Source organism: Babylonia areolata, chromosome 22 (assembly GCF_041734735.1).
Source record: "Babylonia areolata isolate BAREFJ2019XMU chromosome 22, ASM4173473v1, whole genome shotgun sequence".
In the NCBI taxonomy this organism is placed as follows: Eukaryota; Metazoa; Mollusca; class Gastropoda; order Neogastropoda; family Buccinidae; genus Babylonia; species Babylonia areolata.
In genome coordinates, this window is record NC_134897.1 from 39,678,494 (window position 1) to 39,706,321 (window position 27,828).

Genomic DNA, 27,828 nt, shown 5'->3' on the forward strand with positions numbered 1-27,828 from the left:
AACTGAGTTTGTGTGTACAAGTGTGTGTTTGAAAAACATTTTCTCAATATCTTTCTGCTGCTTCAGTTTGACAGCAAACACCTTCACAGTACATGCCAGTACTGTAACCTTGCAGAAACAGTTTCAATGAAAAAAAAACAAAAAAAAAAAAAACAAAAAAAAAAACCCTTGCCCCCATCCCAACCACTAAGAAACTTCCACAATACAATAAACCCAATGACCCTTGGGAAATACATATATATTTTCTACTTTAATACTTGGAGGGTTTTTTTGGCTTTCAAGCTGTATCTTGTTTGACACCTCTGTCAGCCATTCCTGAGACGCAGGCATGGACATGGAGTTCTGGAGATGCATGATACCACAGAGGCTCACCACCGGAACACATCCAGCAACCCAGGACCTGCAAAATGCACACCTTTCATGTGTAGCATGCTCCTGCTGTTGCTTTTTGTGTTTGTTTGATTGTTTTTTTCTAAACTTGCTGAGACACACTCACTTCTTCAACTTCTTGTCAGACAAAGCACTGTGCAGACAATAACACAGATGAAGACTGAAGAACCAAAACACACACCAAAAAAATAAAGAAGAAAAAAAAAAAAAAAAAAAAAAGCAAGCACACAAACACACAATCTTAGAAAAAAAAAAGTAGGAAAGAATGAAATTGAAAAGTTATTTATCACCAAGCATCAATGGTCAATAATAAACGAAACAAAGCCCTCTGTTAAAGCATTTCAACACATTTTCTTCTCAAGTCTACCAGTTTCACACAAATCACAGGGTTCACCTCTAACACAGACCAAATGCAATTCATAATACCAGTGAAATGAAAAATACAACTCTTTTCATCCCCTGACCAGGCCTGCTTTTATTATATGCAAAACAATTTCTGTTTCGAGCAGGAGACGACTGACCCACAGATGCCCCGAAGATCTGTTAAAAGAGGATATTAAAAAAACAAAACAAAGGAAAGTGTAAATGTCCGAGAATCCAAAGCATTGGTTTGCTGAGAGCTGTGGCCAGTTCCTGTACTCCAACTGCCAGGAGACTCGAGACAGTTGAGAGGGAGGGTTGCAGATCTGATATAGGATCAGGAATGGATCGACGAGACGGAGGGTTGGAGACCTGAAATAGGAATAGGTTGGAAGGGTTGGAGACATGATAGGAATAGGTTGACAGAGAGGGAGGACTGGAGACTTGAGATAGGAATGGGTTGACTGAGAGGGAGGGTTGGAGACTGGAGATAGGAATAGGTTGACTGAGAGGGAGGGTTGGAGACTTGAGATAGGAATAGGTTGACAGAGAGGGAGGGTTGGAGACTTGAGATAGGAATAGGTTGACAGAGAGGGAGGGTTGGAGACTTGAGATAGGAATGGGTTGACAGAGAGGGAGGGTTGGAGACTTGAGATAGGAATGGGTTGACAGAGACAGAGGGTTGGAGACTGAGATAGGAATGGGTTGACAGAGACAGAGGGTTGGAAACTTGAGATAGGAATGGGTTGACAGAGACAGAGGGTTGGAGACTTGAGATAGGAATGGGTTGACAGAGAGGGAGGGTTGGAGACTTGAGATAGGAATGGGTTGACAGAGAACAGAGGGTTGGAGACTTGAGATAGGAATGGGTTGACAGAGAGGGAGGGTTGGAGACTTGAGATAGGAATAGGTCGACAGAGACAGAGGGTTGGAGACTTGAGATAGGAATAGGTTGACAGAGAGGGAGGGTTGGAGACTTGAGATAGGAATAGGTTGACAGAGACAGAGGGTTGGAGACTTGAGATAGGAATGGGTTGACAGAGAGGGAGGGTTGGAGACTGGAGATAGGAATGGGTTGACAGAGAGGGAGGGTTGGAGACTTGAGATAGGAATGGGTTGACAGAGACAGAGGGTTGAGAACTTGAGATAGGAATGGGTTGACAGAGAGGGAGGGTTGGAGACTTGAGATAGGAATGGGTTGACAGAGGGAGACATGAGATAGGAATAGGTTGACAGAGAACAGAGGGTTGGAAACTTGAGATAGGAATGGGTTGACAGAGACAGAGGGTTGGAGACTTGAGATAGGAATGGGTTGACAGAGAGGGAGGGTTGGAGACGAGATAGGAATGGGTTGACAGAGAGAGAGGGTTGGAAACTTGAGATAGGAATGGGTTGACAGAGACAGAGGGTTGGAGACTTGAGATAGGAATGGGTTGACAGAGACGGAGGGTTGGAGACTTGAGATAGGAATAAGGAATAAGCTTGAATACTGATGGTATGAAGTGTTGAAAAATAGCACGAAGACTCGCTGCTTTTGAAAGTGAAGTGAGAATGACAGCACTTGAGAATGCTGTTACCATTTTCTGGCCATGGACAGAGTGCTCAATAATGCCACGAGTGAAGATTTTCACTGTCATTACCAGTGAAGCAAGAAAGAGTAACACCACAATTTGCAAGGACATATCCCTCATAAAATCTGCAATATTAAAAATGAGACAGCAAGACGATGGCAGCTCCAGTCAGTTTGTTCAGAATAATCCAACAGGTGCGGTCTCCACCACAGCAACTGGGGACAAATGAACCTCTGGTACCACACACACATACACACGTGCAGCATGTGGCATGCCCTGAGTGAATGTGTAATGATCTAATCCACAGATCCAGACCTCCATACACACATCAATACTGATTCGTGAGAAGCATGATACAGCTGACGCAATGAAGCCGACAAACACTCTCAGTGTGAGCACTTCCTACGCTAAATCTAAGTTCTAAGACAATTAAATTCATTTAATAAAACTGCAACTGAATTCTCTTAATAAAACAGTGACTTCCCCCTCCTCTGAGAAAGAATCAAGGGGGAGGAGGGGAGCGGCCGTTCCAAATAACAGAAATGCTCCTCATCACCAGTCAGTCTATATTGTTCTCTAAGTTATAACAAATTTCCGTCCTGATCCCGACTGGCTCTAAAACCTCAACATAAACCTACACATCCATTATATGCCAGCTGTTACATCTCCTGCCCTCTTTGAACAGGCATCAAGAAAAAAAAAGGACCACCTTCCTCTTTGGTGTTTGAACTAACGCTTGAGCAAAATACGTTTCTCGTCCATCAATGATTCAAGTAAAACACAAACTATTCTCTCTGTTTGTAGACAATGTAGCGCTGTAGAGTATCAAAAAGTATTCTCACACAGTCCCAAATGGACTGCACATCTATATTCTTGAATTGTCACAAACCTTATTTTGCAGTTTAAGGAATACAAAGAGCAAACAGAACATCTGGGCACACACACTGCCATCTTGCTGACCAAATGGTGCCAGTTCCAACAGGTGGGGTAGGAGAGGGGGAAGCTTTGACAATTGTAGGAAAAGAAAATAGTCCAATACATAAAACATCCCTGGTATGCGATGCTGCTTCAGTCAACAAATCAGGGACGAGAAACAACTACCACTGTCTTCAAAAACAAGCTGCCAGACATTGGTTTTCCCACTGCCAACCTTCCACAGTCCTGTTCAGTCCACTCCCATCCGCCGCTGAGTCCCGCATCCATTTCTAGCACTTCAAACTCTTCATGCCTGGAGGCTACTCACATGATCGTCATCGTCCTCCCCAGGCTACTCACACACACACACTCACACACACAAACACACCTCACTCATGGCAATCTCAAGCCCAGATAAAACCCTCCCCGTCATCACACATCCAACCCAATCACATCTCAGACCCCCCACGACAGCCCGTGGAGGAAGTCTTCAAACTCGGCCTCTGACAAGGTCTCCAGGTTGATGGAAGGCATCATCATGTTGGGCCCCAAGTTACCTGGGGCCAAAGGGGCCCCGGGGGCCATCAGAGGGGTGGCGGCCACAGGGGGAACGTTCCCAGCGTGGTAACTCGTCGGGGGGGTGCGACGCAGCGGCTGGTAGGAGTGGGCGGGCGGGGGGACACCGAGAACAGGGGCTGGGGGAGGAGGTCCGGGGGCAGCAGTGGAGGAGGAGGAGGAGGAGGAGAAGGGTGACTGGGAAACAGTCATGGGGGCGGGGCTGGCGGACAGGGAGTGGACAGACAGGGCTGGGGAGGGGGCGTCCAGGTTGATAACAGCAGGGCTCATGCAGCCGCTGGAGCTGCTGTTGGCGTCCGACGTGTGGTGGCTGGGGCCCGGGGTGATGGTGACGGGGGTGTCCGGCCCCCCCCCTGCCTTCACCGTCACCTCGTCCTCCTCGTCAGACGTGTCCTGAGTCAGGTCTATCACATCCCCACCTTTGTTGCCACCTGGAAACAGCATGACACAATCACTACACCCAGGTAGACACGCCTTCACCACAAGATGACGCTGACCACAACACTGACTCTGGCTACCTCCACTGGTTCTCCTCCCCTACCACTCTTTGTCAAAGGAAACCACCACCCCTGAGCACCAGGCATCAACCCAAGGGGGGTGGGGGGGCGGGGGGGGGGAATGTACAAGGAACATCATCATTCACATCAAGTTATGTGAAAGGGGAGAAAAATGTACCAGCAAAATTGCACAAGGAAAATGCTAGTGGGAAAAACATATACAAGGTAAAAATGCATGTTGCAAGGAGAAAAAGAACAAACACACAGCTTTGTGAAGGAAAATGACATACAATGAAAAACGTAAAAACAATCATTTCGATGAAAAATGTAATACAATAAAGGCTTGGACCGGAAAAAGGAATAGGGCTTTGTGTCACTGATATCTTCATTATGTATGAGACTCAGAGAGAAGAGAGAGAGAGAGAAACAGAGAGAGCTGAACAGTGAAATGACTGATTGTAAAAACAACGTGTCCACAAATACCACAATCATCTGTCACACAAGGCACATAGCAAGATCCTGTTCGGTGCTAACGCAAACAAAAGCCTGGCACTCATCTGTCACACAAACTTTACTTCTCAAAACACCAAAAGGGCAAAAATCTTGGGTTTGCAGAATCTGATTTTGGAAACAGGAACAGAGGAGACTGAGAACAAAGTGTGCGATGAAGAAATCCTGAGCTTGGAAAACATGAAGCAAGCTTCTGTCTGTTAGCAGTCTGTGGGATGAAAATAATCTTGAGCTTGGAAAACATGAAGCAAACTTCTGTCTGTTAGCAGTCAGCACAGCAGAAAGTAGGGTATGTCCTCTTCTTCTGCATCAGATGAGTTTGGTGAAACTGTCAGGTCTATAATCTCCTTTGCCATTATGTCAAGCAACCTTGCATTTCCTGAAAACAAAACACATGTCAGGCAAACTTGTATCATTTACCCGTACTTTTTAAAAAAATATTGTTTTGTTTTTGTTAGTTTTTTTGTTTGTTTTTTTTTTCCAAGAGGCAACATTCCTCATTCTACCATGTTATATCTGTTTCCTTGCTGATTTTACAGTAATTTGGGTGCAAATATTTGTGCATGCTTGTGTATATCACTTGTGTGTGTGTGTGTGTGTGTGTGTGTGTGTGTGTGTGTGTGTGTGTGTGTGCAAGCACATAATTATGATGGTGTGTATGCATGTGTGTGTGATGAATCCAGACATGAATTGCCTATAGCTCACACAGCAGCCACTCCAAAATCTTGACAGTTCCGGATGTTTCAAGGATTCAGACACCAGAGAAAGAGGAATATGTGTGACAGTAGAGACACAAAGGGGAGGAGAACATTCAATGAAGACAAACCAAAAAGGAATGAATGAGATGAAGACAACTACATCTATGGATGCATACGAGCAAACAAGGACATGTTCAATCCAGTGCATGACCCCTAAGTTTCGGTCACCACCTCTCACAGAGTGACTGGATGTCTGCAGCGGGAACCTCACCTTTGGAACAACGACGGCACAACTGACACCCTTCCTTCCTCAACACTGCATAGTCAACCAAACATACAGCAAACTGGACACACTGGAAAACTCTGCAATTGGGGACAAAAACAACTCTGCAACTGGGAAAACAACAACAACAACAAATACACTGTGGTATTACTGTAGTGAGTGATGTCAAGTTTCAGTTGTAAACCACTTTAACAAACTCCACCAGCTTCTGCAAACTTTGGAATAGGACAGACTTCCTTTGGCAAAGAATATGATGAATGAGCAGCAAAGATATCAGTTCTGAAACAGAAATGAAAGAAGTTACTTCAGAAATGCCAAAAACTCACGACAGTTTAGAACTGCCGCAAGTGCCATTTCTGCGAGACAACGTACATACAGGCAGTCAACAAGAACAGGTCTGCAAAGAATGCAACACAAATCCATGTCTCCTCTTCAATCAACAATAAGACGAAGGTGCATTGCACACACACACACACACACACCAGTATGCTCACAGCAACAGAAGCCACTCTCACTCAACAACGTACAGTTCAGAGTGTACAGCAAGGACACCAAGTGAAGGTGAGGTGGAACCACCCACGCCCCCCCAGTTCCCTTACCTCTATCTCTCTGACTAGTGGAGGGCGTGGAATCTGAGGGGTCGTCACTCAGAGATATGGTGGATGGGGTCATGGGGCTGGCGATGACGTGCGTCTCCTTGGGCTGCTTGACAGCCATCCAGTTGCCGTCCTCGTTGAACACTATTTCATTGCTCTCAGGGGACTGCCGGAATATCTCCATGAAGTACCTGCTCAGTTCACAACAAAACTTGTCATTATCCAAACATTAACACAAAAAACACCTCTGGGTTTCTGAACAACACCTGAGGTGTTGCTAGGAAATAACGTGCATCTTGTTTTCCTTAACAGAACAAAGCAAGTCCCCACCCCCCCTCCACCCAAACTAGCTGGGACAGTTAGCATATTCACCACTTATAATTTTAAACATAAACTCATCCAAGCAGAAAGACATTCATCATGTAACCAGAATGTGAGGTGCATATTCACAACAATAACAAAAACACCTCCAACACTGACACGGACCATATCAGCACATCATTTGTCATAGCAGAATGGAAGAGTCCAGGATTTTACTGTCTACAACAGAAGACAAAAAAAAAGGCAAGCAAAAATGAGGAGGAAGTCTGGAAATGGGAGGGTGCAAAAATGTGTGGGGAAAACAAGAACTGGGGACTGCAAAATGTCACAGATTAATTCCATGTTCACACTGTGTCATTAACCAGCATCACTCTTCTCCCTGGGTTAAACCTTTCATTTCCACCCGCAGATATAGCCACAGTTTAGGGGTAACTGCATAATCTGGTGTCCAGCCACTCTTTTGCATATGCTTACCTCCCTTGCAAATGGCGATGGTCTTGATGAGTGTTAGAACAATTTCTCGGCAAGTTTTGGCTAGATTTTGATGCGCTTTTTTGCGTTTCACAACGTGAAAAGATGTTGAGCGTGTCAACATGGCCAGTACAGAAAAGGTGGCTAGAATTTTGTTTTATTTTCCGCACAACGGTGACAATAGCAACTTCGAGAATGAAACAAAATGAAAGTAGAGTTGTAGTTGATCAACTGAAGTGATTCTGGTTATCCTGATGATGATTACATGCTACAAAGTACATCAACAGGAAGGGGGTGGCATAATGTCAGAAGTGGGTAAGAAAAACCCCAATATTTAGCTTGAAATCTTCATTTTGGGGTTTTCATGATACCCTCCAGATGACAGCTTAAAACAAAATTTTGTTCACAGTGAGTTTTTGTGTTGTAATATTGTGTGATAGTGTTTGTGGGTGTTAGGGTATGAGGGTGTGTGTGTGGGTGTAAGTTAGTGCATATGTATAACATTTATGTGTAAACCAACATGATAATGCAGGAAAAAACATAATTGCACTTGCTTGTTGTCTTTAATACATTTGCTAATATCTTAGCACTATTTCCACCCCTGAAATAAACAAACTTGAATTTCCTCCATTTTTTTTCCAAATATTCTTTCTTCTCCAAGTTATCTCCCCCCAATTGGGAGTTATCTCACCCTGTCAACACTGGAGTAAGATGATAATATTCCAAATTCATTTTCCTTGCAGAAAACATATACTTTTACACACCTTTAAGCATAATTTTAATTTTTGTGATTTATTTTTAGAGGTTGGCTGATTATTATTTAAAAAAAAAAAAAAAAAAAAAATTCCCAAATAGTTCTGGAAGTGAAAGGGTTAAAGCAGCAATGCCCAGCTACTGACCCATCAATGATGAGCTTGTCAAAGGGAGCCGGTTTGTCACACACAGGGCAGATCCAGGTTGGCTTCTTCTCGTTCATCAGCAGGAAAGTGGAGGCGTCAAAGCACTGGAGATGGGTGCACGTGCTCGACCGACTGGGTAGCGTCATCCTCATTTTACCCAACTTGAAACAGACCAACAGTCACAGTCAGCAAGCAGACGCCAAAGGAGGAGGCGCTGTTGTGTCACGATGATACGAGGGTCATTCAATAAATAAGGTGAATTTTTCGGTATAAGGACTTCTAATACAGATAGAAGCTTACTTTTTTTTTTTTTTTTTTTGTTTTACTTCTTTTTCACATGGATTTAATTTGTTTTGCAGATTAAAAAAACTTTGAGAGTTTTGGCGATTAACAAAGATGGCCGACCAAGAAGCATGCTCCAGGATTGAACAGCGGTCAGTTATCAAGTTTTTGGTTGCTGAAGGGTGCAAACCAGTTGAAATTCATAGGAGAATGTCAACTGTGTATGGTGCCACATGTTTCAGCCGAAAAAATGTCTACAAGTGGGCTAAATTGTTTAAAGAAGGACGGAGCAGTGTTGAGGATGAAGACAGGCCTGGAAGGCCTGGAGCGATGGCTGAGACATCAGTCCAAAGATTTTTACGCTGAGGGAATACGGAAGCTTGTGCACAGATGGGAAAAGTGTGTGACAGTGCTGGGAGACTACGTTGAAAAAAAAAAAAAAAAAAAGTAAGCTTCTATCTGTATTAGAAGTCCTTATACCGAAAAATTCACCTTATTTATTGAATGACCCTCGTATTAATCATAATTAATAATGTAGACTGACGCTCCCACCTCCATGATGGAGAGCTCTTAGCGTTAACAATTATGTTTTATGTACATACATAAATACGCATGCATTCAAGTACAACATATCATACACACCCCCAAAAACGGAGTATGGCTGCCTACATGGCAGGGGTAAAAAACAGTCATGCACGTAAAAGCCCACTCGTGTACATACGAGTGAACGTGGGAATTGCAGCCCACAAACGCAGAAGAAGAAGAATATCATACACAAACAAGTATGTGCACACACAAACACGCAAACACAAAAGCATATACTCAATAAGTTCAAGAAACACATCGGTCAACAATCAGATGATATGCTCAACAGAAGAGTTATGTTTTCAAGGACTTTTTAAACTGATCTGGGGAATACACATGACTGAACATAAAACTTCTGATATTCAATAAAACTTTGGTTTGACACTTTTTTTCTCTCTTAAAGATATGACACAACAAAAGTGTAACACCTATAAATCTATTTCCTCTTACTGTTCCAGGAATTTCTTTGAAACTAAAAATAAAAACATTAAGCATTCTTTCTTTTTAAAAAAATCTATTCATTTGTTAAACCTTCTTCTTCTTCTTCTGTGTTCGTGGGCTTCAACTCCCACGTCCACTCGTATGTACGCAAGTGGACTTTTACGTGTATGACCGTTTTTACCCCGCCATGTATGCAGCCCTACTCCGCTTTCGGGGGTATTTGTTAAACCAAAATCAATCAATCTCATACCACTTCAGATGCCTTCTTATCATCAACAAAAGTTTTAAAAAATAACTCAACAACAAATGACCTTTCTAACTCCTTCAAAGTTGTAGTTTTTTTGTTTTGTTTTTTAAACTTACATAAATAGGAATTCTTTCTCTGCTGAATTTTCATCTAATCATTCAAAGTGTAAACTGTCCACCTCCTGATCTTCACATCCCAAAACACGAGAGTATAGAAATGAGATAAGTGATACAATGAAAAGGTTGACAAGACATCTGTACTACATCTATACTGTCTCAAGAAACTGACACACAGAATAACACAATGAAGAGCCACGGGTTGTCGCTGTTGAGAGGGCCAGGAGTACAGGGCCCAGAGTGTCAGCGAATCGACTGCGATCGCGCCTTAATTTTAGCACGATCACCCAATCGAGCTACATAGTTATGTGACCTGGTTGGAGACATAATTTGACAAAAAACAAGAACGCCAGAGAATCAACAGACAGACAGAAAATACAAAACAAACTTAGCCGTATGGAGAGCACAGGAACAGGAGTCATGATGGCTGCCGGAAAAAGAGGGCGCTAGCCAGCGGGACAAAGGGGAGGTTACCTACTTCTGGGAGGTTATCGGCCGTAGTCACTTTTGTTTTCTCCGCGTAGGCGGATAGTAGTTTGCACAGGACAGGAATGTCAGACCCCTGCCGGAGTCTGCACTAGTTGGGCCACGGTTAAGTATGTGTAATTAAACTGACACACAGAACAACAAAATGAAGAGCCACAAGTCACTGGACACATGAGGGAGATACAAGGGCAATACAAAACTGACACAGAACAACAAACGAAAAGCTATTACTCACTGGACACATGAGGGAGATACAAGGGCAATACAAAACTGACACACAGAACAACAAACGAAAAGCTATTACTCACTGGACGCATGAGGGAGATACAAGGGCAATACAAAACTGACACACGGAACAACAAACGAAAAGCTATTACTCACTGGACACATGAGGGAGATACAAGGGCAATACAAAACTGACACACGGAACAACAAACGAAAAGCTATTACTCACTGGACACATGAGGGAGATACAAGGGCAATACAAAACTGACACAGAACAACGAACGAAAAGCTATTACTCACTGGACACATGAGGGAGACACAAGGGCAATACAAAACTGACACAGAACAACAAATGAAAAGCTATTCTCACTGGACACATGAGGGAGATACAAGGGCAATACAAAACTGACACACGGAACAACAAACAAAAAGCTATTACTCACTGGACACATGAGGGAGATACGAGGGCAATACAAAACTGACACATGGAACAACAAACAAAAAGCTATTACTCACTGGACACATGAGGGAGATACAAGGGCAATACAAAACTGACACACGGAACAAACAAACGAAAAGCTACAACTCACTGGACACATGAGGGAGATACAAGGGCAATACAAAACTGACACACGGAACAAACAAATGAAAAGCTATAACTCACTGGACACATGAGGGAGATACAAGGGCAATACAAAACTGACACACAGAACAACAAACGAAAAGCTATAACTCACTGGACACATGAGGGAGATACAAGGGCAATACAAAACTGACACACGGAACAACAAACAAAAAGCTATAACTCACTGGACACATGAGGGAGATACAAGGGCAATACAAAACTGACACACGGAACAAACAAACGAAAAGCTACAACTCACTGGACACATGAGGGAGATACAAGGGCAATACAAAACTGACACACGGAACAAACAAACGAAAAGCTATTACTCACTGAACACATGAGGGAGATACAAGGGCAATACAAAACTGACACACAGAACAAACGAAAAGCTATAACTCACTGGACACATGAGGGAGATACAAGGGCAATACAAAACTGACACACGGAACAACAAACGAAAAGCTATTACTCACTGGACACATGAGGGAGATACAAGGGCAATACAAAACTGATACACAGAACAAACGAAAAGCTGCAACTCACTGGACACATGAGTGACACTCGCAGACTGGTGGTGGCCACCTCACTGTCTGGATCATGGGCCAGCTTCTCTTTTACTGGAACACACAGTCCGACATTATTTCATGCATCATGCAAACTGGTCTCAAGTCAACAGTTCTATCTCTTCAAGGCATTAACCCTTGTGGCACTATTACATGCTGTAGTACTGCTGGTGAATTCTAGAACCAGGGTGCACTGCAGTCAAACCATTTTTATTATCCAACATGGCTAAATGAATCAGCATAAAAGGGATGGAAGTGGATAGCTCTAATTCATAAATATCATCTCAGCTAACTTGATAATTCTATGTCATAACAGAGCAAAGAAAACACCAACATTATAAGTTTACCACACACACACACACACAACCAAGGCTGGGTGATGACACAGACTCGTTTCCATAATAGGGTGAAAAAATACGGAAGGGAAAAAGTTTAGTGCAAAGCTCCAATCACACACAATCAAAATTCAGTTCAAGTACTTTCTCTTGCAAAAGTCTGCCACATAGCCTAATGACTTGTGTTTCCATACCATTTTCCCCACTATGCAACCATGTATCGCACACAAACACACACGCGTCTAAATAATAAGTGCCTATACCATGCACTCAATAAGCCTTCAATATTTCTGGTCCCATTTAATGAGTGTGGTTGGAACTTAATGTTTTGAAATCAGCAGGGAACTGATGCTCCCAAAACATTACATGAAGATGGTGCAGGTTTATTTTTTGGTCTCCTCTGTCAATACTGTTCTGGGTTTTCTTAACACCCCCCCCCCCCCCCCACCCCCCATTTCTTCTTTCCCTCACAGGACAGACAGTCAGACTGCTGCAACTACTGGGTCCAATCTGATGACCTGTCAAAGATGTCTCTCACAGGGGATTCAACAGGAAGAACAAAACAGCTTCGTCTTCCCAGAAGTGACATGATACTGTGTAATGATGTACACACCTGCCAATATTTTCAGCAGCCAACAGAAAGGAACATTAGGAAACAGTGAGGAATGTTTCCAGTCACACCCAAAACATTCCTTTTGCAGTTCCATATACTCCCCCCCCCCCACCCCCCCTTCTTTGTTCTACTGTACATTCTAAAAATATTTTTGCAGCAGAGAGACATTTTGTCTGTCTTTGTATTTGGACACCTGACTGGCTCAGCAGAGAACGGGCATGGCTGAGGTATCTTAGAACTGACTTTGCCACAAATACTGGCCAACAGAGAGAACCAACTGACCTAATCTGCATCAGTTTGACATGAAATAGTACCCGACACCAAATGTTCAAGTTGGAAGCTGTCGACTGGAACTTCTGTTCTACTGTACACTGGCTGCACACTTAGGATTGCAATAAGACCCCCTTCCTTTTTTTTTTCTTTTTTTTGGGGGGAGGGAGGTGAGGGGGGTGGAGTCCAAGAGAAGATTAAAAAAAAAAGAATATTCAAGCAACTGAAAGAGTTGAATCAAGTGCAAATGAACTGAATAAATTCCGCCAAAAACAGAAGGGTTGGCAGGTCTGGATGTAACCTGATGCAAGAAGACTGTGAAACAAGCCACTGTTTTTCACACTCACTGAGGGCTCTGGTGTGATCTGGATGGCGGTTTCCAAACTGTTTCAAACGCTGTAATAAGATGTCTGAAGACAGTCGCCGCACCAGATACACAGCCAGACAGTAACCCTGAAACACAGTTTCCAAATTCTGAAAAATTAGAACAAACAAAAAAAGAAAGAAAAATCAACAGACAACATTTATGACCTGTAAGAAAAATATTTCAAAATGTTAAATATCAAATGTTAAAATCAATGATGAACATTTATCAAGCTTCATTATTCCAGTTTTGCGTAGCAGCTTCATAAAGATTCTGGCCAGATTCACTTTGATATATTCCTCTATCATCCTGCCCAATTTGCTTTATCTACCACTTGAAGTTTCCGAGAAAATACCAAGATCATGTTTATCAAGGACGCACACGTGCACCCACACAGACTGATGCACAGATAACTGAAACAGGGATATTACGACACATACACTCACTTTGTGAACATGAAGCAATCTAAAACACAGTGCTTTATCCATTTCCAGAATTTTAAACATACCAAGATGCTATCTGGAAAGATTTAGGTATTATGCTTCAAAAACAATGTTCATATTGTGTTTGGTGACTTAACTGTTATTGGATAGGACACACACTGTTGTGTCTGCACTTGATTTTTTTTTTTTTTTTTTTTAATAAATCAAAGAAAAGAAAGTCCAAGAAGACTGTTTCATGCATATATTTGAAAGAATGCAGTAGGCAACAGGCATAATTTATGACTAATTCCAAGAAAATAATTTTCAATTGTGAAGAACATTTCTGAAACATCTGAACTGTTGCTGATCTGCATCATCCTCATAAAGTGATGGCTGGATTATAGTGGATAGCTGTTACTGATATCTATCACCTTGCCCAACCTGGCTTGTCTACAATGCGTGGCTGCAAATAAAAGGAAATTTTCTATCTAAAATTACGTTTAAATAACATACTTACCGTGACCCAACTCAGTCCAGCAGGAATGTCAGACCCCTGCCGGAGTCTGCACTAGTTGGGTCACGGTTAAGTATGTGTAAATAAAATGCTAATACCTACCACATATACACACACAGAGGCAGACACACACATGGACAATGGAAACAAGGTTATCACACAGACTGTGTGTGTCCAGACACAAACACAAGAGTCATCCCTGAAAGGAAAATCTCAATAAACTGCCCTTCTGAGAGTGGTAAGCATTTACCCTCCCAAATTCAGACGCCCACGACACGTCCAGGTGGTTGGACACAGTGGGGGAAATTCTGCAGGTGGAAGTGATGTCCACAGGACGACCAGGCCTTTTGGGTTCCACTCCCGGTTTGTTGGTGGGAATGGGGTTCTGAAACAGGTAAACGGTGTCCACTGCACTACATTTAGGGTAGTTCAACTTACAGCCCTATCATTCTTAAAGGCCATATCGACCATATCCGCAAACGGTGACCACTGTACAATATATAAGGCAGTTCATACTGTACATAAAGCAATTCAATTTACTGCCCTTCTATTCTAAAAGGCCATATCAATATTAGACTAATACTGAATAACATCTAAAGCCTTCACAACTGTAAAAACATGAAAAGAATAAATCCAGTCAACAATCTTGTCTAAGGCACTGTTCATACAGACTAAGAGATAAAAAACTAAAAAAGACTTAAGTATTCAAAACGTCAAAGGTGCTATATGCAAAATGCATGCAGACAACAGATTTGTGTGTCAATAAAGCACTTATTTGTTCATGCTATACACTCACAAAGCATGTCGCAACTCCCTCCGAACGCACTAAAACTTGGAAGTTGCACTCCCACAGACAACACAACAATACTGCCAAAATGAGCCCAGTCATTATCATTACATATATAAAATATATCTTTACATAATCCTGTGTGTGTGAAAGTACAGTAAAGTCTAAATGACTAAGTGTGTATAATAAACATTCACTCCAAACATCATTTTACCAAATATTTTACATGAATCTACAATTGTTACAAACGTGTGATAAGACTAAACTATCCCATTAATTGAAATGAGCAATTGCTTCCCAAATCGAAATTGTCTAATTTCTTAAAGATATTTATATAAATCCTAGCAACTTCAAAACGTTCAGTTAAGATTAACTCGGTTATTCAAAATAATTGCAAATCCGTTCAAATGCATAACATCTAAACTCAAAGTAAACTGATAGAATAATATTAATAAGGAAATACAAATAGCATTTACATTTTGGTATCAATTTCTCAATGCTAGAAACGCTTACTGTAAAGTATGATATATTTCACTCACCCTATCAGGTTGACAGAGGCCCGCACACACACTGCTGTTGCCTGTTCTCTTTTAAAGCTAACTGAGAACTGATGATATTGGTTCTACAAGGAAAGGGTAGGAGAACTCACTTCGTAAAAACATATCAAGATGCAGCACATCCACCCTACATGGCCTTCAGTGAAAATGTGTGTGGGTGTTCATGTGCATGTGCATTTGTTTAAACTATTCTGGAATTATCGGGCTAACACTTTCAAACTGGTGACTCAATACTGAAAGATGCAGCCCAGAAGACAGACAGACAGAAACAGCACAACTTACAAAGTCTTCACAAATAACATCACTGCCCTGAATGCTTGATCACCAAATCTAATCAGATATAAAAAATAATAATAATAATAATAATAAATAAAAATAAAAGAGAGAAAAAATCCTGACATGTTAACTCCCAGTTTCTTCCTGTCCCCTCCTACAATACTAACTACAGAAATGAACAACAATCCTCCATGATGGGTGCAATAGCCGAATGGTTAAAGCGTTGGACTTTCAATCTGAGGGTCCCGGGTTCGAATCTCGGTGCACCTGGTGGGTAAAGGGTGGAGATTTTTCCGAACTCCCAGGTCAACATATGTGCAGACCTGCTAGTGCCTGAACCCCCTTCGTGTGTATGCGCACGCAGAAGATCAAATACGCACGTTAAAGATCCTGTAATCCATGTCAGCGTTCGGTGGGTTATGGAAACAAGAATGTACCCAGCATGCACACCCCCGAAAATAGAGTATGGCTGCCTACATGGCGGGGTAAATAAAAAATTAAAAAAACGGTCATACACATAAAATGTTACATGTCTGTCTGAGTGTGTATGTGTGTGCGTCTGAAATCTGATTGAATGACACAGGAAACGAATGATGAGCGCCCAGTGGCAGCCATCAGTCGGCTCTACCCAGGTAGGCAGCCTGTGTGCAAATGTCCCCGTGTATGTAAAGCGCTTAGAGCTTGGTCTCTGACCGAGGATAGGTGCTATAGAAGTATCCACATCAATCAATCAAACTGTTGTCGGCTGGAATGGACTCCCAGAGGAAGCATTGACGGCTCCCTTAGTGGACTCACTCTAAAACACAGCTGATCACAAACAATATTCCGAAAGGAGGCCAAAAGACACATAATGGTACTCACTGGAAGCTGAGCCATTTTACTGTTCACCCTGACACAGATACTAGGTGGGAAGTTGTCATCCTGTTCACAGCTTGTCTCCAACAGACAGAATCTGCAACAAAATGAAAGAAATATAATTCAAATCATATTTTTGTATTGCTTTAAAACAATCTTTAAAAAGCAAAAAAAAAATTCAAATCTTTCAGTACTTTCATCATGAATACCTTTGAGGTGAAAGATAAATGTGGGCGTGTGTGTGTGTGTGTGTGTGTGTGTGTGTGTGTATGTGAGAGAGAGAGAGAGAGAGAGAGAGAGAGAGAGAAAGAGAGAAGGGGGGGAAGGACTGTAATCTTTTCAACAAGACCCTATCTATCATCCATTAACTGTAAAGCACTTCAAATTAAAAAAAAAATTTTTTAAACGGAAAAGAAAATGGGGCGAAATTATAGCCACATTACAGTTATCAAACAAGATCATGCCTGGCATGTGCCCTTCTGGCACATTCCTTGGCCGAAAACATAAACATCTGAAAAAAAAAAAAAATTATACAAGACACAAGTTGGGTTTTTTAATGTATACACAGCTAAAAGGTACCAATGGAGAGATTCATGTTTCCTCAGCTGTAAAACATAACTCAAAACATTACCAAGTAATCAAGTCCACAAACAAAAAACGCACGCGGTTCTGGAAATGGTGAGTGCACAAATAAGACAGAAAGTGAGAAAAAAACATGTGACCGAAAGAAAAGAAAAGGGCAAAAAAAAAACAGAGGGGGATTGGAAGCAAGAAATTTTCTAGTGGTGCAGATTCTCTGGCATATGAGGACTGTATCCATAATCGAAGTCCCTGGCATCCTTGAAGTGGAAAAATAACTGATAGGCATTGTGGGGTTTTTTGTTGTTGTTTTTTTTTAATGAACTTATCTTTCTTTAATCTGATAATAATCAAAGAAGTGAGACAAACATGAATCATACAACAATCTTTACCTCAACTGCACTTGAACTGTGTATTCACATTTTGTACCAGGCCGGAAATCCCTGAAAATGACAACAGTTGTGAAAGGATAACACAATCTTCAAACATCATCACATTGAAGATCATCAAACCTGCCAACCCAGAATGTGACTTTTCATTATCTAAGAGAAGCATAACACAGTTTGAGAGTAGCAGTGCCAACACTTGCCACTGTAAACTGCCAGGAATGAGGAGGAAAAATGTGAAACACTGCATCCACTTGTTCAAGCCAACCACGAGTCACACTGGCTGACAATCATGTCCACATGTCAGTTATCCCCCTTCCATCAACAGTCTGTTTTCATTATCAGTCTTCATTTCCATTACCTATTTTATCATTTCAAACCACTGCTTGAATTCTGCCTCATCAGCGTAGCTATTTTACTGTGAGTACATAGCATTCTGAAGCTAAGGGTAGCATGTGACGCTCAATCATTTGGACTTTGCAGGTTTGTATCAGCAATAATAATCTGAGAAATGTCAAAACCAGATTTTCTACAATGGAACTGCAAGACCGAACAATAGTATGTCTTCTGTCGAGGCCCTGTGCTCCTCAAGGAGTACACAAATACAGCTGCTTTGAGTGAAAAACAGAATCAGAGTGTGATTTAACTTGTTGTTCTACATTTATATTCCTTTACTTGCTATGATCGAGATTAGTTTACCTGCTTGTCTGAGAGGAAAACAGAGACATGAACAGAGAGAGATAAGGAGTGAGAGAGGCAGTGAGACAGTGTTTGAATTGCTGCCAACTTCTTGATTTAATCACACTCACAAAGGACATCAGATAAGGACACAATGACAAGATAATCAACAACCAGTCACAACATATTACTAAAGGTCAATCTGAAAACATTTACTTTTCAAAACTTTACACACAAACCAAACATACTTACCTTGACATTGCAATATCTTGTGCTTGTTGTGGAGTTAGATGAAATACATAATAGGATTCTTGGAATCGATTATTACTCTTTGGCACTGAAACACACACACAATACCATTGACGAGAAGGGGAAATAATCACTGAAAGACACCCACACACCAGGTTTATGGTTGGTAGTCACTGGTCGTTTAAGTGTACAAATTTGAAGTGACCCATAAATGTGGCAGCAAGACGGTCAATTTATTTGAATTTTTCAGTCAGTCATGCCAAAAGAACTTCTGCTGGTTTCACTCTATTCTCTTGCAAAACAATCACAACTGAACTTTTTTTCTTTTTTTTTTAATAATAAAAGTTAGTCATCACTGTTACTCCTCAGGCAGTCTGCAATTTGACATCAGATTAACATTGTAAATGAAAAAATCTTAACTTGTTTCAAGCAGGATGACCAGACTGTGTGTGTGTGGATACATGCTTTAATTTCACAATCAGAAAATGGCCTATTCACTCAAAATTTGATGAGCTAGGAACTTCATAGGACAACTGAAGGTCCAAAATTAATATCACACTTTTCCTTCTTGTTTGAAACTAAAAGTATAACAAGGTGTGTGTGCAGTTTCTCACAGCTTTTCAGAGTTTGTTCTTTGTGGGTGATTTTCTGTATGAGAATGATGTTTCTTGCATATATGTGTGTGCATGCTCAAAGAATGAATTCTCCGTCAGTGCACTGCATGTGAATCCACAAGCTTCTAATCAAGCATACTGTCTTCACTTTTGCCAGCACTGAAGCAGCTAAGACCGGTGAAGATGTTACAGCCATCAGAAATAATGAATCCGCCAATAATAATACTACTGTCTTCACTCTTGCCAGCACTGAAGCAGCTAAGACCGGTGAAGATGTTACAGCCATCAGAAATAATGAATCCGCCAATACTACTACTACTGTCTTCACTCTTGCCAGCACTGAAGCAGCTAAGACCGGTGAAGATGTTACAGCCATTAGAAATAATGAATCCGCCAAGAATAATACTCTGCCATTTGCTTTCTCTCTTTCTTTTTTTTTTATGGGGGTGAGGAGGTTGGGAAAAGGGGAGGGGGAAGTTTCTTTGTCTTTTGTATGTGTGTGTGCAGGGGAGGGGTGCGGGGGGTGTTAATTTATTTTTTTACTTTTCCTGTCCTTTTAGACTTACTAAGACTTGTCGGTTTCAGCAGCTCTCCAAGCACATCATAGAAAGGGAGACGCTTCAGGTGGACATCAGGATGGATGGGGATGGCCGAGGCCAAGGGTCCCACCACAGGCGCTGCTGCCATGTTCTTACTGCTGCTGTAATCCAGCGTCCCTGAAAAACCAAGAATACGTTTAAAGGTTGAAAACAAAATGTATGATGGTCCGAAACAAAATTTTAAATGGTTCTTTTTTTTCTTTTTTTTTCTAAAAAAAAAAAAAAAAGTCTTTTCAGATGATTTGTGCGTTTTGTTTTTCAGGAGGGGGCGGGGGACTGTTTCAAAATACTGCCTTCTATTTTGCCAAATAAAAATCTTTACCCTTGACCTCTCTTCCTGCTTTCCACATCACTGTATGTGGGATTACTAGAATGGTCTAATTCATACCCACCATCTGACTAAATCTGGTTTGAATCCTTCAAGGTATACCATTTGCAACTGCTGAGAAAATGCCAAATTTAAGTTTACCCCAAACACACACACACACACACACACACACAAAGTCATTACATTCACTAACTCTATTCACAAACGGGACTAACAAAAATTCATGTGGACAGACTGAAACTGACAGGTTGAAAGAATGCAGTTAAGTGGTCTGATTTTAGACCATCTCAGCTGGTTGTCAGTGATCATTTGAAAATGTTCATAACAGATGTTTTTCCACCAAAATATAAAGTACACAGTATTCCATTTACCTGCAACTGTCAACTGCTGCATTTCTCTTTTACAAGCTACATGAGGTAGAGAGTGTTAAACTAGAAATATGTTTCAGAGTGTCTGTGGGAAAATAACTATCATGTCTGTGGATGTATGTTGTTTTACAAACATTTCAACTGTATCAACAAAGCTAAGTAAAAGCAAAAATGCAAAACACAACACTGAAATGAAAAACTGTGGAATAAAATCTTCTGCCAGGACAAGACTGGTTTTCCAAAATTAACAACTGATTTCAACACCTCACTTACCTCCCTCACATATCTAGACAAGGAACTTGAAAAACTCCACCCACACATTTCAGTCAACTCGATATAAAATATACCAACAAGAGAATGCCAAGGTAAGGACTGACAGTCCTACAATTTGATACAATCAAAAACATCCTCTGAACGCTGCTCACAACAATACTCACCGATCTGGGCCATTGCTGGGGTGACCATTGGCTGTGGTGTTTCTCCTGCAGCCATTCCCCCTGGCCCATCCAGCCTCCGTCGCTGATTAGATGCATAAATTTGTCTGTAAATAAAACAGTCTGTCCACATAGTGTCACAGTAATCCTAATTAAAACAAGTACTGATAGCTTTCCCACATTTGCCATGAACATAGAACAGATTTAGTACTGTGTACTGTTGCTAACACATACAGCCCAACAAACCACACAAGGCCATATCAGAACTGAAAACATTTCACTTTCAGTCAAAAAAAAAAAAAAAAAAAAAAAATCTAAAACTCTGAGCAACCTGAAAACAAAAAAAAGTAGAAAAGAAAATTAGGCACAGTCATATTCATGCACATAAAATGCCTCTAGCACTGATCATTCTAAGCCAGGCAGGGCAAAGGGTAGAGACGAGACAAAGAGTGATCCCAGTCCTCCAGGTTAGGGGATGGCCACAACCCAGTCCTTTAAAAAAATCACTGTTACAGACACCACAGCTGCAAAACCACTTGGTCCAGAAAGATTCCTCTTCAAAGGGGCCAGTGAATGAGTGATGGAACTTGGAAGCTGGTGAAGTCTTGGGAAGACAGTCCCCAGCAAATCTTGTTACAACCAAGGAGAAAATGCCCAAAGGACGAGATGAAGCAACCGAAAGGACATAGGCCCCGCTGAAAAGGACAGCCCATAATCAACTCTGCTGGAGGAGTGTTGTGGCTCTATGCTCTTCAAAGAGTACAAAGAAACATGACGTATCCACCATTCTCACAAGAACAGTGGAAGCATCTATCAACTGCCAGGTATCTTTAGTCTTTGTGCTGTCAGACAACTAATCACAAATCATTCTGTCAGAATTGCAGGCGCTGACAAAGCGTATTCCCAGCAAAATGGTGCAGAAAGGTGTTATGAGTAATGATAGTTTCGCAATGTTCTGCATGTGACCCTGGGAAATAAAGTTTGTTTCATCTGCTTCTTGCTGAAAATAATAAAATCAGACTTTTACAACACCGTATTTTACAAAAACAGTCAATGGTCTCACAAACACACACACACACCCAAACGCCCCAGAGTAACCAGAATGGAAATGCTTCCTGACAAAAATGGTCCACTCTCTGCCTTAGTTATATTTCTTCTTGTCTGTACCACATCTGTGGACAGACATTCAATGAAATATAACATTTTCCAAACCATAATTACCTGTAAAGTTCCCGGATTTTGATCTGCACAGGCGTAGAGCAACCTTTCTGGACAAGCAGCAACGCTCGCTCTAGCAGTTCCTGTTTCCGGCCACTTTTGTTGCGACCAGCATATCCCAGCAGCACTTGCAGCTCTGAGACACGAAAGCTCATAACCATGTGCTGCAACAAAGCAACAACAATCATTTACACACCACCTGGTCACAGCTTTTTTCTTCTCAGCCCTAAAACCATGTTTGATCAACTTGCTTAAGTAACTCATTCACTATCATTGGTGCAAGATCCACCTATCAAAATCTGTCCATACAAAAGATGTTCAATCGAACACCCTAGACCCACATCTTGATTGCAAGAAAAACGAACAATAATTTTTTTTTCCATTTGTGAAGAAAGTGGAATAATGGTGAAGATGCTCATCTGCCAATACAGAGAGTCCGTGAGGGTCTGGATTTGAATCCCTGTCTCGCCCTTTCTCCTACGTAAGTACGTTTGACTGGAAAATCAAAAGGAGTGTCTGGTCATTCGGATGAGAAGATAAACTTAGGTCCCCTGTGCAGCAAGCACTTGGCACACTGAAAAAGAAGCGATGGCAACTAGAGTGTTGTCCTCTGGCAAAATTCTGTTGTAGAAATCTACTCTGATAGGTACACAAATATATATATATGCATGCACACAAGGCCGGACTAAGCACGTTGCAGGTATCTGCCTGCCAGATGTGTTGTAGCATACATTTGTCAAAACGCAGCGACACCTCCTTGAGAAACTGAAACAGTATCTATATCAGTATACTGACATGACACTTTTGAAATGCTCAAAGTACACTCAAAGTTCCCGGCCACTCAATCATCTTCTGTTGTCTCTATCGTCTTCCTCCTAGTCATAAAGACAACCTAATGTTCTCTGTTTCACAATGAGTTCCAAACATTACTTGATGACTACAACCTTCATTATGGCAAACTTATCATCCTTGGAGACTTCAATTTTCATTTCAACAACCAAACTTCCACTGATGTCAATGCCTGCAATGTTTCTTTCTCTCAGCTTGTTACAGAACCAAAACACAGATCTGGCCATACGCTGGACTGGCTCATCACGTGACTCTGATGCCATGATTGCATCAGTGACTGTAACTGATGAACTCTCTCCGATCATTCTGCTGTCATATTCTTGCTTAATATTTCAAAAAAATCTGTTACTCGTCGCAACTTGAAATCCATCAACATTAACACTTTTTCTTCTCAAGCTGCTGAATGCCTTTCCAAAATTTCTTCCTGCACCGACGTCTCTACACATTACAACACTGTCCTCTCTCAACTGCAGGATGAACATACACCACCCACTATCCGCATGCTCCCTGATAGACCTTCTGCCCCATGGCACAGACAAGACATTCGACTTGCAAAACGCAAACATCGCCAACTGTAGAATGGCGATGGTGATCAACAAAACTGAAAATCCACAATCAAATCTTCCAAAAACAAATAAATGAAGTCAAACATATCTCATCAGCGAAGACAAACTTCTTTTCTTCTCAAGTTCTTGATGCCGTATCCACCAAATCTCTTTACTCTATCATGTCAAATCTTCTTGATACTGCAAAAAAGACTCCTCTCCCTTCTGCTTACACTAAATATGAACTCGCCAATGTCTTCTCTTTCTTTTTCAACAAAGTCCAAAATATTCGTATCATCTTAGACCAAATGCTTTTCCAACCTGCTCATCCTGATCCTCAGTTCAACGGCACTCCTCTCAATTCCTTTAATCCACTGACTGAAACAGAAGTCCATGAAATCCTGAAAGAAATGACAATAAAACCCTGTGAGCTCAATCCTATACCAGCCTCTGTCTTTTCCCAGTGTCTCACAGCTTCTCCCAACAATCACCAGTATTGTCAACTCGTCCCTTCTCACTGGAACGTTTCCATCCACTTTCAAAACTGCAATCGTCCGGCCTCTTTTGAAGAAATCCAACCTTGACACAACCATTTTGAAAAACTATCGACCAGTTTCTAATCTTCCACTCCTGTCCAAACTCCTTGAAAAAGCTGTCCTGAAGCAGTTCAACAACCACCATTGTTTCAACAATCTCATCCACCCATTTCAGTCTGCCTATCATGCTGACCACAGTACCAAAACCACTCACCTCCACATCCTGAATAACTTACTGCTTGCGTCCGACTCAGGACAGATCTCCCTTCTCACTCTTCTCAACTTGTCAGCCGCCTTTGACACGATAGACCATTCAATCCTTCTTTCCCGTCTTCATTTTTTATTTTTACATTTGGTATCAATGGCATTGTTCTAAACTTGTTCAAATCTTAGCTCACTGATCGATTCCAGTCTGTCATTGTTGATAATTTCCAGTCTGAACCCATTAAAGGCGAACATGGAGTCCCACAAGGATCTGTTTTAAGCCCAGTGCTCTTCACACTGTACACTGCTCCTCTCACTGAAATTATCAACCGCCATAATGTTAGTCATCATTCTTATGCTGATGACACTCAACTCCAGAAGAGAGATACCCCCTCTTGCAAGAAACATCCAACTGCTTCTTGGACATTCAAAACTGGATAACTCTAAATAAGTTACAATCGAACGTGGACAAAACTGAAGCAATGATCATAGGAACTAAACAAAAATTCTCTTCCATTACAACTGACACAATCAAACTTGGCAGTACATCCATCCCTCTACCCAGTTCAGTCAGGAATCTTGGCGTTATCCTTGACAACACACTGTCCATGCAAAAGCTTATCAGTTAGAAATGTCAATCCTGCTACTGTCATTTGCGGCGCATCAGTTCCATCCAGAAATATCTGTCCATTGACGCACATCTAGACTTGTCATTTCTCTCATTCTCTCTCGCCTTGACTACTGTAACTCTCTATTGTCTGGTTTGCCTGCTTCATTCGTTCAGTCTCTTCAGCACATACAAAACTCTGCTGCCCAACTCATCCTCAGAAAGAAAAGATCTGAGCACATCATTCTTCTTTTGCAACATCTCCACTGGCTCTCTGTCTCACACAGTATAAGTACAAGATCAGCACTCTATGTTATAAATGTATTCACAAATCTGCCCCTTCCTATCTCTGCAGCTGCCTTCGCCTCTACACTCCATCTCACTCACTACAATCGGCTTCGGATCAACTACACATACCCAGATTCAAACACTCAACTGTTGGCTGTCTCTGGACCTTGCAACTGGAACAAACTTCCTCTTTCGCTTCGTCAAGTCTCCACACTCAGCTCTTTCAAGTCTGGCCTTAAAACCCACCTCTTCCCAAAATACCCTCCCTTCCCTGCCTCTTCCTTGCCTTCAGTTTCTCCAGTTTTAGACTAATTAGAGTTATGCATGTGTGTGAGTGACTGGTGTGAAAGCGCTTTGATTGGTCTCTGCACAAGATTCTGTGCTATACAAATACCATTATTATTATTATTATTATTATTATGTCATGTTTAGTCAATTACTGAATTAGTGTGAAGGAAACAGCCGGGGCAAAATGCCTCACTTTTATCATTCTTTGCTGCACTACCATTTCACTACCTTTCCCAGATTTTTTTTGGTTTGTTTTTGTTTTGTTTTTTTAAAAGCTGTCAACATCCAGGAATGATCTCACAAGCAACTTCCTGTGATCAAAACCTATTCAGTTCTCCTCGGACTTCCTCTGACTCTGAGAAATGAACAGAGGCATCCCCTAAAAATTTGTTAGCTGCCATTCCTTAATAAAATAATCAAGGATAATTTCCAATAAACCAATGAATAAGCTCCAAATCTACCCAAAACCAAGACGGCATCAGAAATTAACAGTGTGAGCTTGATCTGCAAAGAACTTCTGTATGCACTGTAGGCACAGTGTTTACTCTCTCTCACTCACACTCATTACGATCTAGACTGACAACATACACAAACTGATTTTGTTTCAATCTCCAAAAACTATGTTTTTGCTACATCAATTGATCGATGTTACATACTGGCAAAATAAAGCACATGTGTCCAGAGTTAAGATACATGCAGCACAGTATGTTTTTTGGATAAACTGTTGCATTTAAAACTTGTACACTCTCATGACTCAAACAGGCACAGTGAGCTTCAAGTTCAACACTTCCTTTCCTCGCAAACTTTCAACAACCCATCACAAGCCCACATACACAACACAGGCAAGAAGGAAGGGAAGAGAGAGAGAGAGAGAGAGAGAGAGAGAGAGAGAGAGAGAGATGTATGCACACACACATCACATTGTATAGTACATGTATACACAAACATACAGACATGTACACTCACACTCACAACCATTTTCATGACAAAAACTATATGTGAGACATAAACACACTATGACAAGCACATAGTGCGAAAAAAAAAACAAAATCTATAATTAAAAGCACACACACACACACACACACACACGTCCTGAAGACACTTCTGTGATTTATTTTCAGCTCTTGTTCAGTTATAAATAGGTGCTTTTGGTTATACTGATAGTTTGCCTTTTTTCTTTTTTTTTCTTTTTTTTCTTTTTTTTTTTTTTTTTGCTGCTGGATGCATTCTGTAATTTGATTCCATATGTCTTGATGCCTTCAATCCCCACATTCTACCATGCGCCTGAACCCAGCCCACAGCTCAGACACACATAAATTTACACATGTTCTCCAGCGCACTGCCTAGGCATCACATTACTACTGATCAAACTGGTTTTGTTTACATTACAATCATGGCCATCAAAGAAAAATTCCAAGAATATCAATAAATGTATACCTACTAATTTATAATGAAGCAATACTGATATAATAATGGGAAAAATTATTTTAAAACTGATGTCAAATCAAATTAGAGTGAGCATTTGGGGTGGAATATCCATCCGTTCTAAAAACAACTTCGTCAAAGAAAAACAAAAATAAAGTTTAAAAAAAAAAAAAAAAAGTCTTTACAAATTATACTGTTAAAAAACCGAATTCACCTATGTTTCATACTGAAACTAGTGAAAAGCGTTATTCTTTGGGGGAAAACACGTGCCGACATCGATAAAAAGTTTTCACATGACTGATGACATGGACTACTGTTTATTTTCCTTTCATTGTGATTGTCTGCAGTGTCCTAGTTTTATTGTTTGCAAAGCAAATTAACGATTTCAAGAAGAATAAAATGATCAACAGATACTTAAACTGTTCAATGTTTTATTAAGTAAATTGTGCTTAACAGGAACAGGCAAACCGGGCTAGACATGGACTGGATCATCAGTGACTCGTAATGGGAGGCCATCCGGTCATGCTGATTTTCCCGGTTGATTATACCGGGAAAAAGAGGGGCAATGTCAGTGAATACTTGCAATAAATCAGAAATGTTTAGTCTGTACGCGTCTGTTTAATTCATTTCATGCTTTGTAATGACATCGAACGAAAAAGGAACAACTGAGGTCGACAGCTACAGTAATGTATCAAGAGGCCTCTCTGAGAGGCCTCCGTCATGAACAAAATACGAGAAAACTCCAGGGAAATAACTGGATACGGTGTGTCGCAAAAGCCAAACTTACCGAAAATATTCACGAAATGCAAAATTAATGCAAAATGTTGCATATGGTGCAACATTTGTTAAAAATAATGTTAGGCATGACTTTGACCTGTCATAAAATGGCAAAGAAATGTCCAAAAGAACCTGAAAGTGAAAGACAGTTACCTTCAGTTCCTCCGAATCCGCCATTTCCGAACATCGTGTTTACGAATGCG

General features: G+C 41.1%; 1 protein-coding gene across 2 annotated transcripts; it reads right to left on the reverse strand.

The window, feature by feature from the left end:
- Positions 1-1,902: 1,902 nt before the first annotated feature.
- LOC143296930 (E3 SUMO-protein ligase PIAS2-like) lies at positions 1,903-27,828 on the reverse strand. Of its 2 annotated transcripts, none has more exons than XM_076608957.1 (13): positions 27,779-27,822; positions 22,110-22,270; positions 20,892-20,973; positions 19,726-19,875; positions 18,549-18,633; positions 17,625-17,675; positions 16,660-16,750; positions 14,429-14,563; positions 13,226-13,331; positions 11,641-11,714; positions 8,088-8,248; positions 6,400-6,587; positions 1,903-4,243 (listed from the first exon to the last, which is right to left on the reverse strand). In XM_076608957.1, the coding sequence occupies exons 1-13, from the start codon at positions 27,810-27,812 to the stop codon at positions 3,693-3,695; spliced, it is 1,869 nt and encodes a 622-aa protein (XP_076465072.1). In that variant the 5' UTR covers positions 27,813-27,822; the 3' UTR covers positions 1,903-3,692. The 2 variants fall into 2 exon arrangements, with proteins under 2 accessions (XP_076465072.1, XP_076465070.1); XM_076608955.1 differs by having other exon boundaries at positions 1,905-4,243; positions 20,892-20,995; positions 27,779-27,828.